The following is a 15,901-nucleotide window of genomic DNA, read 5'->3' on the forward strand; positions in this document are numbered from 1 at the left end:
CATGTTGCCAAGCTGGCAGCCGGTTGCCTTTGGCTGCTGCTGCTGCTGATGCTGTGGTGGCTGGAACGGCGACAACAAGTGGACGTTGAAAATATGCGACAGCAATTATCTCTGGCAACAAGCGGTCCATAGCCATATAGCATATAGTATATCCATATGCTGTCGCCTGCTCGGATTTGCGCACGACTTTCGCTTACCATTCCAGGCCGTTGTCATTGTTGTTGCTGCTGCTGCTGCGGCGGCTGCTGCGGCTGTTGTCGTCAGTCTGTTGCAGCTGCTGTCAATCTGTTGGCCGTTTTCTGCCACTGCCGCTGCTGCTGCTGCAAAACAACAAAAATTTCCATGTGTCATTTCAAAAATGCAAATATGGACATGATCTGGTGCTCTGACTTCTGCTCCTGCTCCTTATGTCTGTGCTGTGCTGTGCTTTGCTTTGCTGTGCTGTCTTCCAACAATCCCATCCGACCCGATCCCATCGTCTCTGCATCCTCCACATGTCCGACTCGTCAGGCGATCAAGCAGCCCCAACTGACAGCCAAGTGACGTCTAAATTTTGTTCAACGAAATGATTATAAAGGCATTTATGCATGCGTAGTCACAGCCAGAGTTCCAGCAACGGCAACAGCAACAGCTCCTAGCCATGTCCAAAGCTCGATGAATTCCGATCCCATATCAATGGGATTGTTGTACCCTTGAAAAGGGTATTACGATTTAAACCACATGTCTGCCACATTATCTATAAAAAGTATGACAATTCTTGATCAGAGATCCATTTCTCTGCAACTTTCTGCAGTACCTTCTCTGAATCCGAATAGTCGGTGGTAAGAGCACCCCTGTTTTTCCCTGTTCGCTCTGAAAGGGTATCTTAAGTCTCCACTCTCAAATGATGGCTATTCTCTCTGGTTGCAATTGATTTGTAGCTGCCCAATGTCCCTCCACCCCGGTCGTCGTAGTCTGTCAATTGTCAATGTTTGTATTCAAATTTTGCAGTCAGAGGTTCGTTTCATGTTTATTATGGCCAGGCCAGGCCCGGGCCCGAGCCAGTGCCAGGGCCAGTAGCGATTTATGAAGGCTTTGTTTGGGCCCTAGAACATTACTTTCACAAGTAGGAATTTTATGATATTCTTCCCAATTTATGAAGGGGTCTTTTCCAAAATTATAGCCTCGAACTAGGAGGAAACTATTGGTACAATATCTGCGGGCTCAATGCTTGAGACAAATAAATAACAAACTATCACAAGTGATTATGTTATAACTTAAATTCTAACGCCCCATAAATGGCAAATGCAATTGCTGTTGACGGCATTAAAACGTTGGCCATAAAATGTTGCTGTCGTCGTTTGTGGCTGCTGTTGTTGTTGTTGTTGCTGCTGCTGATTGTTATAACAAATTTGCATAATTATGCCGCTTATCTTGGCCATATGTCTGGGCCATAGAGCCGACAGTCGGACGATGGACTTGCACTTGGCGCTGGGTAAAACTTGTAGATGTCTGCAACACGCGCCGGCAATCGACAGCGGCACAGCGGCAGCATAGGTGGAAGCACTAGTACGAGTGGTAGTTGCAACTGCAACACCCACACGTATTTTGTCTGGCATTGTTCACCAAGCGGATGCCACTAAAACCGTGCTGCAGCCATGAAAACTGAAAATGTTGCTGTTGTTGCTGTTGCTGTTGCTGTTGCTGCTGTGTTAATTGCTGTTGGCTGTGGCAGTTGCAGTTTGTGGCAGCAACATAATAAATTACCAGCTAAGACTGAGAAAAAACAGTTAGTTGACATTGACGCACTGCGAATCATAAAAACTGACAACAAATTGATTGCCAATCAGCAACATGAACACGACAGCAACAGCAGCCAGTGCCAGTGCCAGTGTTGCGGCTGCTTCTGCTGCTGCAACAATTGCAGGTGTCAATGAATGTTGCAAATAAGGAAAAGCGCGACAAGCGTTGCAACAGGAGGCATGCAGCAGCAGCAGAAGCAGCAGCAGCAGCAGGGAGAGAGCTAAAGAGAGTAGAGAAAAAAGCTAATTGACCAATGCCAATTGCTGCTAATGTGGCCAGTTATTATGTCAAACGGTCAGCCAAGAGTTGTTGCCACTGCCACTGCCACTGCGCCTGGTCTTGGCCTAATTGAATTGGCCAACCTGGACAATTGTCACGCAGCTGCCACCATCTAAAGAGGCAGCCCCAGCCACAGGCACAGCCGCATCCATGGGACCAACTGCTGCGATACAGTTTGGCAACCCACACGCCGGACAGACTACCGGACTCTCCGCCATCGAATGAGAGATGTCCATGGAGGCGCACATGGAAAAATTCCAATAGCAATTAAAAATATTTCCAACGCAAATGCAGCCAACGGGGATACTCGTACAGCTGCAGACCAACGGGCTACACTGAGAGAAATTCCCAAAAGTTACAGCTGAAGATCCAGTTCCAGTTCGAAAAGTACGAGACTTCCTTTGAGATATGAGCATTTCTACAGTTCCTATAAAACAAGGCCTTTCCCCATGATCTCCCCCCCTGCTTCTGCCTTTCTCTCAGTGTACTTGTGGGACAGATTTCACCTTGTCCCCGGGCCGCATCACGTTGTCGTCTGTGGATCGGATCGATCCAGTTCGCGTCCAGCGGTGCCGGCGATGCCGTCGGCTACAGTAGCAGTTGCAGTTGCAGTCGCAGTCGCATCCAAAGTGCAGCCAGAGACCGACCACAAAGATGTCCGTTGTCTGTGGATCAGGCACCGTCTTTGGCAGCTGCGTTGGCCGTTAGAAATGCTAATGAAAGTCAGGCGCGTCTGGTCTGTCCATCGGCATTGGCAGCTGCCTCTGAATCTGACTCTGACTCTGATGCCCGTCCCTCTACCCCTCCGATCGCTGGTGCGTTTTCCCGATTTGATTGCAGCAAGGGGCATCATAGAAAGTTGCACGGCTGCTACCGTTTTTGGTGGCCAGAGAGCATGGAATGGAACAGCTGCCTCGGGGATTGCACTTGGGATTGCTCTAGCTCTGTCTCTGGCTCTGTCTCTGGCTCTAGCTCTGGCTCTGGGTTCCATTTCCCGCTGCTGGTCGCGGAAATTCTGCACACGTGTCGATCATTCAAGTTTTTATGAGTGCGCGGCGGCGCGCTTCCTGCTGCTTTGCTGCTTTGCTGTTCGCTGTTCGGGGCAAGGACGTTTGCTTCGGTTTCTGCCTTTCTGCCTGCCCGCGCAACCCCCTTTTAAGCGGCCATATGTGCGCTTTTGTTTCCCTCTCCTCTCGTCTCTTACTCTCTCTCACTCTGCTAATGTTGCACACATGCAATGCAGCCGGCTCTGGCTTCATCCAGAGAGGCAACCAGTTCGACGGACGTCCGTCCATTTTATGGCATGCAGCCGCCTGATGCCGCTGCCGCTGCTGCTGCCGCAATGATGATGAAGAGCAGCACATGGCCACCACCACCACCACCACCGCCGCCTTCTCCTCTCATTTGAACCCCAAGAGCAGAAACAACAACAGAGCGAAGAAATCTCATTGAGATCGGAAACGGGCACGGGCACGGGCACGGTCACGTATGGCACCAATGGCATGGACATGTGCGCGGAATGCCTCAAGCAGCTGTGGCATATCTCAACTCAACAGAAAGTCGCCATCTGAAGTTTTTCAGCTGATACGAGAGAAGGAGAACCCCGCCTAACCCCGTGCCCCTTACCCCGTACCCCGTACCCGGGAACCCACAAACCAAAACCCGCATCGAGTGAGAAAAGATTTATGTGGGCATCGAGGGATTTTTAGATTGAGATTTTCCCTACAGTCTTGTAGGCTGGGCTGGGGAGTTCCATGGGAAATTCTTTGGACAAGAATCATAGAAACTTACAAAGATGAAATGTGACATTTTTTGATCGTACAGAAAGTACTGTGATAGAGTACTCGCTCATATATGAAATGGAAGATCAAAGACTTCGAGGCCAAATAAGATATCCCTCCTAAAGAACCTTCTTTTGAAGATCATTTTTAGGTCAAAACTGAAAGAATTGGACTCAATCCTCATGTAAGATTTTGAACTGCATCAAAAGAATATCCTGTAAAACATTCAACTACCAAAGGGAATCCATTTGAAATGGATATTATCTGCAGAAGGTGCTCGCAAATTTTAGAGCCATATGTATGCCCTCTCAAAGGCCAGGAGCGATCGGTTTATGGTTAAGACATCAGCTTAGGCGCATCCTCCACTCTACACTCTGCACTAGACACCCTGAGAGGCACTTATCAGCAGAAGAGCCAAGGCAGAGTCATCGTGCCACTTGCCTTATTTGCGGGCTTAAGCCGCTCAAGAAGCCATTTGGTCCAGGGTCCATGTCCATCCATCATGCCACACATATGACAGGCAGGGCCAACAGCAGCCGCAGCAACAGCAGTCGTCGGGTCGGGGGAAAATGCCGGCAATTAGCAACTGGCGACAAATTGACGAGGCCGAAACACACAAAAACCGAAAACATACTGGAATCCGGAGTCCATGGGTTGCGATCTCTCGCTCTCTCTCGGGGACCAAAAGGAGGCCACCTGCGGAGATTTTGTGCGAAAAAAGGGAGAAAGAGACGGGGAGGGTGGTGCACTGTGTTGTGACCAGAGGAGCGGATTGTGGCAATAATATTTGTGCAGCGGCTACCTGTGGCAAGTGTCAGGCGTCTGTGGCATGGGCCTAATGAAGTTGCACCAACCAAATGACTCATTTTGGCAACACTCAAAGGGTCCCTTTGAGTCCCCTGTAAAGGCCATTAGCACTGTCTAGACGGGGTCCGGGCGCCGTTTTCTATTTGCTAATGAGAGAAATGATGCACCAGCACAAGAGAGACTGTTCGCAGTTTCTCATTTTAGCCAGAGATTGTTTTTCCTTTGATAAGGAATATTTTCATTACTGTAAGGTTCTTAACTGCAATCAGAAGATCTCACTCTAAATCTTAAGCAATAAATGCTTAAAAGTCACTCTTGATCGATCGCTCTCTCATTTCGTTGCCATTGAAATGCAGGCGGCTTCAAAATGTTGCTCAACATTAAAGTCTCTCTCTCTTTCTCGGTCAGCTCATAATTTCAGTTCGAAGCTCTCCTTTAGCTGTAAGTTCGATTCGAAGTGCAATTCGCACCTCTCTCCCCCACCCATTTGACTCAAGCTTTGAGTTCTGTTCTTTCCCACTCAAAAGCTTTCTCAACATTTCCAATGTTCCAGCTCTCTCTCCCACTAATTAATCAAGCCGCCCGCCCGCTCTCAGCGATCAGCTGTACCCGCACGCCTAAGTAGCCAATGCAGGCACATCAACTCCTCGTCAATTTGTTCCCGTTGCTCCCATCTAATATTTATTCGAAACAAAGTAATTGTAGTTCCCAGCGCGCTGGGCCGCTCTCTTTATCAGCTGTTCCCAATAAACACGCCAGCAGCAGAATACCATATGCAGCGCAGCAGCGGTCGCAGCCAAAAACAGCAGGCAAAGGTATTTCCAGAGAGGGGAAAGGGAGGGAGAGTGTGGTGTGTGTGTAAAAAAAGCCCGGTGTGGACAAACGGTAAAATGCAATACAAATAACGGCAGCCGGCAGAAGTTCGTCCTTCAGGTTCGGTCCTGCAGATGCATATTGCCATTGCCCCCCCCCACCACCCTGCTCGACTGAGTCCCCTCCCTTGTCAACGTTTTTCCACTCAATTAGGGTAGCAAAAATACACATACGGTACATACGGTACATGCGACTTTTAGAGAGTGTGGAAGCAAGAGTGAAAGGACATTTGCCTATAAACATATTTCCCAAATCGAAGAAGAAACGGGAACAGAAACCGAATGTTGTTCTGCTGCAGCCATATGTGTGTCGACGGCGTGCGGCGCAGTTGTTATCCTTGTGTTTTGCGGCAGCCGCTTGCCGCTGGCCGCTCTGCCTCTCTGCCACAGCCACAGTCGCGCATTGTTAATCGTATCCTGCGTAATAGCATAATAATCCCTAATCGCATCTGATCTGTTCACCTGGCTGGCGCACAAACACACTCTCCTCTCCGCTCTCTCCTCTCTGCCCTGCGCCGGCTGCACACAATCCGCATTCTGGCTGCCATCGAGCGATCCTTTGTGCGAGTCCTTTGTCGCCGAGTGTCCTTTTTTGTTCCCACTGTATTGTAAAGCAGGGCTGGGGTTATTTTGACAGAAGTTCATTTGCCTTCTGCCTATGCCACCGCTGCTGTCGCCTCACCTCTCCTCTCGCTTTGACATTTGTCAGAGTCGCATTCGCGGCTTCGAATTCGGGTTTCGGTTTCGACTTGGATCCGCATCGTGTGTTTATTTTTTCCCCTCCTCCTCCTCCTCCTCGTCCTCCTGTGAGTGGCTCGGTTTCAATGTTTCGACTTTTATTCGGCTTCCATTTGGTGCATTTGTTTAACGCTCCTTTGTGGCACAGTGCTTGACTAATAGACATTTACATTTCGGGACATTAACTGCTCTTTAGTCGGACAAGCCATTAATATCTTCTGGGTTGTCTGATTGCGGCGAATGAATAATGAGAGAAATGATTATCGAATGGGTTTTTGGGTTTTGTAATGAATTACTGTTAAATATTGCTGGAATGGGTATATAAGGACATTTATTTATAGGGAATCCTTAAGATAGAGTCACGATTAATGTTATGTAACCTTTTCCAATCTGGTTCTTTGAAGTTCCGTACTAAAAACGCCTGCCAACCTATCGTAGCTATCGAATGGATATATAAGGACATTTATTTATAGGGAATCCTTAAGATAGAGTCACGATTAATGTTATTTAACCTTTTCCAATCAGGTTCTTTGAAGGTCCGTACAAAAAACGCCTGCCAACCTTTCGTAACTCTGCCTATAGATCTTCTAACCCTTCGAAATGGATATTAATCTAGTGCTTTGAAGTTCTGTACCTTAAGCCAAGATATACATATACCACAAAAAACGCCTACCAACCTATCGTAACTCGGCTCATAGATATCCTATCTCTTCGAAATGGATCTTAAATGAAATTAAAAATCCTTTTTGAATGTCATATACTAATTTGATCAAGAAATGTCACGGAATTAGGGTTTGACAACTCTTGTAACTCTGTTTCTAGGCATCCCATTCATTAAAAATGTATCGCAAATATAAGGAAGTCTCGTATAATCTCATTATAATTTGATTTCATTGACAATTACTCATCCACTTTTCAGCCATATCAGTGTTTATCCACTTATGCCGTATTTATGACGAAAGGCCCTGTTTCCATTGTGTGGTACTACTGTACCGAAACACGCATCGTAGAGCCTTCAATTACATATGCCACATGGGTGGCTTCAGTTCTGAGGCCAGTGCTGACATTACGCATACCAATTCGATGATCACTGAGCGAGGCGGCTGGCTTTTGTCCCGTCCCCCAAAAGCCGTACAACCCTTGGCCGAACAGAGGAAAAAATCATTTCTGTTTCAGTTCCCATTCCCACGCAATTCCGTTTATTGTTTTAGCTAGAGGGAGGGAGAGAGAGAGAGAGAGAGAGCGAGAGGAGGCAGAAAATAAACAAAAGCTCAGCGATCATCGACGCCTCAATGAATTTAGTCGTATGTTTTTTTTCGCAATGGAATTAGTATTCAGTTACCATACGTCCCATACAGAACGAACGAAAAAACAGCAACAGCAAAAAAAAAAAAAAGAAAAACCAGGGACATGGACAGGGGCCGGATGCGGCTACAGTAAAGGCCGATGAATGGAGGCAATCCAATCTGCAATCCAATCATCTCTCTCTCTCTCTGCATCTGTAGCCATATGCAAAATATGTTTAAAAATAAACTAGCGAAAGGCAAACGGTTCCGAATTCCGTTGCGAATTCATTAATGGGAATGTCACCAGCAGGCCAGAGACGGCTCCAAGGAGAGGGACAGCGAGAGAGATTGACAGGGCACAGAGCACCCCTTTAATGGCTGCCTAACTAGATATGTCTTCGGCGTGGATCGGCAGACCCCCCGCCCCCTCCCCCACCGATTGGGAGGGGGATGAGTGACGGGTATTGGATTTCAGCATGCCATGCACGCGGCGCGGCATGCGGCTGCATATCTGCAACGCCATCTCTCGACTACCTCGGGGCTACTCCCCACCCGTCTCCAGCGCTGATTGACATGTGATCCTCATCCCCATCCCCATCCCCATGCCCATCCCCATGCCATTCCCATCACCATCTCCATTCTCAACCTCATTGCATCCTCTCAACAAAGTTTCTATGGCTTGCAAATCTTCACCTTGTCCCCTGTCCACTGTTCCCTTTTTGTGTACCCTTCAAGAGGGTATCCACATCAGTATTTGCTATAGGTTTTCGATCAGTTTTGTTCCATCTTTCATATGCGCTACACCACTGTGCTAGGGTATCTAGAGCTTCGGTGCTCAGAGCTGGCTCTTCTGTCTGGTTTTTTCCTGGCTCTTTAACCTGTTGCTGGTTCTTCTTGGTCGTCGCTGCTCATTTGTCATTCAGGCGAAACACTCACGAGTCGTAAAGTAAGCTCCGTTCCAGTCTCCTGCCAAGAACCGAGACCCATCCAAGGGAAATAATCTCAGAAAAGTCATAAAATTATGATCGGTATTTCTTTCTTGTTTTTTTTGTTGTTTCTTTTGCTTTTTGCGCGCCCTGCGCTCTCTGGGAAATTTGAACTGTGGTGGTTTTTTGCCAGCATTTTTTAATTATATTTTGGTTACGGAACATGGATTTCTGTTGTATTTCATGCAACACCTTGTCCCCACAAAATTCCTGAGAATTACGCGAAGACATTCCTGAAGACGGCCCGCTTCCATGGAAATCCGCCAATGGACCCGCAAGAAAAAACCTTTCCACAGAGACCACAATAATAAACAGAAACTTAAGAGTTCATTCATGTTTCCCCAAACCAAACCAATCCAATCCGATCCATCCCCTTCCACCCCACCACACATGCTGCAAAGCCCAAAGCAGTCCCAGACCCAGACGATAGCCCAGAGACGTGTCATTTTTCACAAACAACGAACGCCTCAATGAAAATTTCCACTATTTCCTCAATGGTCTGGTTGTAATACGATCGTGATCTCTTGCCCAGAAACCCCGCAACGACGGCTTGAGAAAAGTCAGGGCAGGGCAGGGCAGGGCGCCGTCGCACACACTGAAGCACTTGAGAGTGTTCAAGATATCATAAACCAAAATTAAGATAAGCCCCCGGAGAAAGATAACGCAAAAGTCGGGCTACGGCCACTCTTTAGAGTGTATCTAAGATGTACTGTACTTTCACTCTACGGACCATTTTGCTTGCCAAAATCCATATTCTGGATAGTACAAACAATAGTTCCCGAGATGCCGGTGTGTGGAGACTCTGTGTTCGATGCTGATAAAGAATACCACAGAGTAAAGGTTTTATTTAATCTGTTTTAAGATAAACTTCTCCAAAAACCTCACTCAAAGCCATTTCCTGGCAAATGCAATTTGGCAATAAATAAATGATATATTCATAAACTAATTAATCAATCTCTCGTTTTACCAAACACTCCCCTAGAGTGTTTTCGTGTTGATTTTGGAAAACCTTTGCCCACAGAAACCGCTTTTCATTCATTTTCATGCTCATTCACAAAAAAACAGGAGAAAAGCAAACAAGATGACAGAGAAAGAGAAGAAACACACGAAAACTGAGAGAGAGAGAGAGAGAGAGAGCGCGCGTTCGTATTTTGACGAGCTAGAGAGTAACCAATCCAGCCCTGGTTTTCTCTCTCGCATCCACTTTTTCTCGCTCAAAAATGCTCGATTTTTTCGCTTTTAAACCAATGAAAATAAACAAAACATTTTAAACCAATCAAAAGCAAGGAAACAGGGGAGAGAACTAAGTGATTTTGTCCGTGTAGAGTTTGTGGATGGTAGTGTAGAGCGTGGATTGAAGCTGGGTTCCACATAGCTGAGACTTTTGTGGACTGTGGTGAGTGGAACCTGAATCGCAGGGGAAGCTTGAAAAGAAGTAGCTGAAACTGGATCTTTCTTGTGGAAGACGAGGTGGTTGGCCAGTGGATTTTGTGGAAACAACTTTTAAGCTGTGGAGAGGTACAACGTTTAAGCTGTGGATGGGATGTTGACTTGTGAGCTGTGGATGGGATGTTGACTTGTGAGCTGTGGATGGGATGTTGACTTGTGAGCTATGGATGGGATCTTTTGAGTGGATGCTGGGGTAAATACGGTTTTTGTGGAATGGATGCTATTACAGATATTACTCTTCTTCCTTGTAAATTCTAAAGAATCTCAATTTCACAGAATATCCTATACCATATTACTATATATTCAAATTAATACAAATATCCCCCTTAGGTGTAGAATAAATTGAATTTCACGGTATCTCCACTGTTCCACAAAACCTTCTCACCGCAAACCTCGGCAGGAACTTCTTTTGTAGACCACTATCCTCCAAACTATAAAACTCTCCACACGACATCACTCTACAAACCCTTTGAATCTACACTCTTCCTTCTCCTCCAGACTAAATATCATCCTCCACCATTTATTTATATAGAATCCAATAATCTCTCACAATATTACCCCTCCTAAGCTCTCCACGGCTAATGAAAACAGTTCTCTCTCTCTTACAAACCCGAAGTAGACCCGAAGTCTCCCGAAGTCAGCCGAAGCTCATATTAAAACGCAAAATTTAGCTCTCCCCTCTCTTTTTCTCTCTTTTTCGACATAGTGACTGAACATGCAAAGGTATGGACCACGGTCAAAAAATGTTCAGCAACATTTCTAGAACCCACGCGACACACCTCACTCAACAATATGCTCTGATTGTTTACAAGCCCTGTAAACAATCATGGCATGTCAAGTTTTGGGGTGGATTTTACGTTGCATGCGCCGGATATTTTTGTGCCGCTTCGCCCGTGTTCCATACCTTTTCTTAGCATGCCAGCAACATTTTTTCCAGCATCATGTGCTCGTCCGACCAGCAACATGGCGGGCGTTTTTGATAGAAAAGGCCTTGCCGCCCCACGGCAAGTTCATTCGTTCAAAAAATTTTCACCGCTCAAGTGAAGCAAAGAATCACAGAAAACAGTAAAAGAGCAGCGAAATTGACTTGTGATTTTGAAAACTCAAATTGATTTTGATAAGTCATACAACTACTAGGCACGCTGGATTAAAGTGTTTTTTTTCTGTTGGCCGTTCGAAAAGTGCAAAGGAAAGAAAAGTGAAGTTCGTGCAAAATACCAAAAAAAAAAAACACGCAACAAAACTCGCAAAACAACCAAAAACGCATCTCAATCCCAACTTATCCAACCTCGCCCGTAACCCGTAACCGGTACGACCGTGTAAAATCCGCCAAAATTCTACTCAAGGAGCGTAAAGCCATCATCTCCAAAATGAAGTCCCTGACGGCCGTCTGCCAAACAGGTGCCTCCGGCATGCCGGGCATCAGCCCCAATGGACGCATTGCGCGGCACCCACCTCACCGCGGCGACGGCGAGAACGCCGAGATGAAGATGTATCTCTCCAAGCTGAAGGATCTGGTGCCATTCATGCCCAAGAACCGCAAGCTCTCCAAGCTGGAGATCATCCAGCACGTGATCGACTATATCTGCGACCTCCAAACGGAGCTGGAGACGCATCCCGAGATGAACAACTTCGATGCGGCGGCTGCGCTGACCGCCGCAGCAAACATGGAAGATGACAGCGAGGATGAGATGCACCACATGGAGGACGACGAGGCCGATTTGGAGGCCGATGCCGATGATCTGCTCTCCCAGCGTCTGGCCGCCGAGCAGCAGCTGGCCAAAATCTCTAGTCCCGCCGCCCGTCTCCCGCTCAGCGATCGCCAGAGCCCCAACACGCTTCTGGCGCCGGGTCAGCAGCAGCAGCAGCAGATACAACAGCAGCAGCAGCAACTCTCCAACAGTTTAGCAACGGTAAGAATGAGTTTTATGCATAGTATGCCATGTGTGGGGCGAGTGCAGAATTGAGTGATTCGTTTGAGTGACCTCATTCATCAGGAAATTGTCAATTGTCAATTGTCATGCGTGTCTGTCTCTGTCCCTGGCTCTGTCTCTGTCTCTGCCTCTGTTTTTGTGCGTGGAAGGACAAGCCGAAAAATTTACATTTGCCTGAGCGACATTTCTTTAATGTTAATTCCAAGGCGACGGGAACTTCATCCAAATTCCATGCACTGAAAGAAACCGATGTTGCATCAACGCAACTGGGGAATCTTTCGAAAATTGGGATATTTTCAAAGTCTGTGTGTGAATGATTGAGTTTTTTCCCATGTAGGCATTTCACACGAGTGTTTTTTTTTTTGCTCTCTCTCTCAGTGTGTTTCTGCGGCTGTTGTTGTGTCGCCATCCTCCGTTTCTTTCTTTTGTGTTGCCTATACGTAGCTGTTAATTTTTTTTCTTTCTCGCGGCCTTTTTTCCTCTGTTTGTTGTTTGTGTGATGTGTTTTAAATGAACACCTGCAGATACTTAAATTTATTTCACATACTCATGCATATATGTATATATACATACATATATATGTGCTTGTGTGTGTGTGCATATGTACTCTCTCATACATACGCACAGGCCAGCTTGAAAACGGAATTTGAAATTGGGGGAATCATCTGTCTCTGTCTCTGTCTTCGTCTCCACCTTGATATTACTGTTGTTGCTTTTTCTTACTTCATTAGCGCTCTTTTTTGGCCGTCTGCCTTTGTTTCTCTTCTTCGCTTTGTTGTTATTAATGATGCTGGCAAAAAATTTGTTAAAAAACCTACGAAACAGGTTGAATATACAACGATTTTTGCTTGATAAAGAAAAACAAAACAAAAACCAAAACCAAAAACCCAATACTTTTTCAATGAAATTTTAACAAATGTTCGCCAGATCGAAGCTGCCTTTCGGGTGGCCCCAAAAAGTTGTTAACTTTTGATTAATTATCCATTGAAAATGATGATTTCCAAGATCTCTCCAAAGGCGGCCTTTGCGGTGGTCTCTGTCGTTCCTTCTCTCTCTCTCTCTGTCTCACTCCGTTTCTCCCATTGAGTATCGAGTGCGTAAGACGGCTGATTTCTTGCAAAAAAACATCTGCATCTTGCGACAGTGACGGTGGGGCGGCGGGACCCAACCTAAACGCCCCACATACAAAGCGTTTGATGTGTCACCATCCAAACAAAACCAACAACAACTACGAAAATTCTTTCAAAACACGCACACACCAACACACACGTACAGACAGAGCCTCAAGAGAACTGTAAAAAGAAATGCACGTGTTCAAAATGTTCTCTCTCTGTGGGCTGCTGCTGTGGTTGTTGTTGTTGCTGTTGTTGTTGTTCTTGCTGTTTCTTTTTTTGTACGTTTTCGCGCCGCGCAGCTGTGCGCCAGACGCCGCCATTCGGTCCGTCGCTTTCTACATTGTGGTGCCCACCCCCCTCCCTCCCGTCGAGTGATCCTGCCTTTGCCCTCACTCACCCAGTGCTGCGGTCAATCCAACAACAGTAACAAGGAGAACAGTAGAACGGTAAAGGAGGAAAGGAGGATAGGAGGATAGAGAGACACAAACAAGCATGTGTGACAGCTCCGTTTGATGTTCTTGGCGCCTCTTCAGTTCCCTCCTCTCCACCCCCTAGGCATCGCCTGTCTGTCTGTCCGCCCCTCACATCGACAGATCAATTGATGATAAGCGAGAGAGAGAGCGAGCGAGAGCGAGAGAGCACGCAGATCTACAGTGGGTTGGAACAAAAACATCAGTGGAATGGGGAAATCAATGATTAGTGGAATTAGGGGGCAATGAATAATGTGTGATTGGGAAATATTACTATTATAACAAATTATTATATTTAAATGATTGTAAATGGAAAACTAATTTGTGTTTCTTCCCCTCTCCATCTCCACCCTGTCATTGCAGCAAGCGAACGAAGCGGAGAAAGACAGCAGGCAGTCGTAAGCAGCAGGCTGACTGAGCAGCAGCCAAAGGGAGAAGAACCTATGGAACCTATAAACAATTATTAACTAAATGCATAATCAGTACCGATATACCGAGTGTAATTAGCGCCACAGTGCAAGTACAGTCAACGCCACTCGCAGCAACCTTCGTGTGAAGAGATCTCCACATATAACCAAGCACGCATCTAAGAATAACGTAAATGTAAACTCTCCAACAGCTGTCCTGTTCCCGCTCTCCCACGCAGTGGAAAAGAGTGTGAGAGAGAGATGGGGGGAGAGAGGGGGGGCAGAGCGGCTCAGGCATTTCACACACACATATAGCAGATAGAAAGGAAGAACGTAAGGGAAGAATATAACCACACACCTAGAATTAGGGCATTATAATTATAATTATTAATTAAACACTAACTATTAGCGGGACGATGACGAGAAGAATGGAAGAAAGAAAGAAAGAAAAAACTTGGCAAAGCTTTAAACAATTTAATTTTTTCCCCTCTTTAACCCTTGCTTGAAAAATTGATTGAACAATTTTTTATGTTTTCCTAATTTTAGTTTATTTTTTTTTTCCTTTGGCTTAAACAATACAAAAAAGAAAATGTTACTAATGCAAAGCAAACACAGAGATCAGCAATACAACTAAATAATATTAAATCGAGAAAGCAAACCTAAATAAATGAAATGCAAATGAATGCATTAAAATGGAACCAACAAAACGGGGCATAAAATTTAATTATAATTTCAATGAATGATTTTCCTATTAATTTTAAAACTAAAATCAAACGAATGATATAATTCTTCCTATTATTGATTAGCTTCAACAAGAAAAACAACAACAACAACCCACTCAGAACACAAACACACACGAAACACACACACACACAAACACATTCAGATTTCATTAATTTATATCAGATTTAGTGTTAATGTTGGGCGGACCAACACTAATTTTCACTCAAACACACGCAAACCTCATATTTTCAAACGTTTTCCTCCTTTTTTTTTGTTTATTGACTTAACGAATAATTGCATTATAATAATTACCGCATATATATATATATATATACTAAAATGAAAACCTATAAATATATATATATATAAATATAAATATATGTTCTGTGATCTGTAGCATACTTTGTACAAAGTGTTTTTTTTAGCATAATTATGCGATTTTGAATTATGATTTATGATCCGAAAACGAAAACGAACTCAGACTCTGATTACATCTTTTTGTTGTTCTCATTTTTCGGTAAGCTCTATCATGATTGAAAGGCGAGAGAAAACCTTGGATCAAACGAATGCAAAAAAATATACATATATCTTAAAAAAGAATGATTAAAAACAAAAACAAAACACAAAAAACATGAAGAAAAACTACAATTTTTAGCTCTTAATAAATTGCAAAATGGAAAAAATTATTACAAATTGTTGAAATTTTCTTCACTGCGTCGCTCGGAGGGTGGGATGGGTTCTGTTCTGTTCTGTTCTGTTCTGTACTGTTCCAGAAACTACCTGGGAAAACTCTGGGGAAAAACCATTTCCCATGCAAACAAGTGCAACGAATGCCACAATGCCGGGGATGATAATGCCCCTGGGGCAGACTACGAGTCCAGAGCCCAGACGAACGAGTTTTCTCACGCAGCCTGACAAAGCGGACCAGATCGCGTGGGATCGTTAGAGGCAGGTAGCCCTAAGGGCCGCCAGTTGCTACACACCAGTTGCACGTGTGCGAATTACCGTTGAGAAACCGAGTTTTTCGGGCGACAGTTGACCGCTCGACCGATCGACCGATCTATTCCGGGTGTGGATTTGGTTTTTGGGTTTTGCCCGCAGCTGCATCCCACTACTCGGATCTTTCTCTCTCTCTCTCTCTCTCTGGATCCAGAGCTAGAGAGCCCCGGACCCAGAGATATCTGTGTGCCTATTAGCGTTAATGATTGCCGCTACAATGCAATGACCAATTGGCAATTGCAACTAGTCTCGGGTTGCCAGCCCCGGAGTCGC

General features: G+C 45.4%; 1 protein-coding gene across 1 annotated transcript; it reads left to right on the forward strand.

Annotated features, from left to right (window-relative positions):
* Positions 1 to 10,961: 10,961 nt before the first annotated feature.
* Positions 10,962 to 15,261, forward strand: emc (Basic helix-loop-helix domain-containing extra-macrochaetae). Its single transcript, XM_001352757.4, has 2 exons — positions 10,962 to 11,893; positions 13,863 to 15,261. The coding sequence occupies exons 1-2, from the start codon at positions 11,351 to 11,353 to the stop codon at positions 13,899 to 13,901; spliced, it is 582 nt and encodes a 193-aa protein (XP_001352793.2). The 5' UTR covers positions 10,962 to 11,350; the 3' UTR covers positions 13,902 to 15,261.
* The last annotated feature ends 640 nt before the right edge of the window (positions 15,262 to 15,901 follow it).

This window comes from Drosophila pseudoobscura, chromosome X, assembly GCF_009870125.1.
Source record: "Drosophila pseudoobscura strain MV-25-SWS-2005 chromosome X, UCI_Dpse_MV25, whole genome shotgun sequence".
In the NCBI taxonomy this organism is placed as follows: domain Eukaryota; kingdom Metazoa; phylum Arthropoda; class Insecta; order Diptera; family Drosophilidae; genus Drosophila; species Drosophila pseudoobscura.

What these genes read in the sequence shown, in the direction of transcription:
- emc (XM_001352757.4), top strand. Translation starts at nt 11,351, where the DNA reads ATGAAGTCCCTGACGGCCGTCTGCCAAACAGGTGCCTCCGGCATGCCG. An exon ending in TCTCCAACAGTTTAGCAACG is followed by an intron (nt 11,894 to 13,862) that starts GTAAGAATGAGT and finishes CTGTCATTGCAG; the next exon opens with CAAGCGAACGAAGCGGAGAA.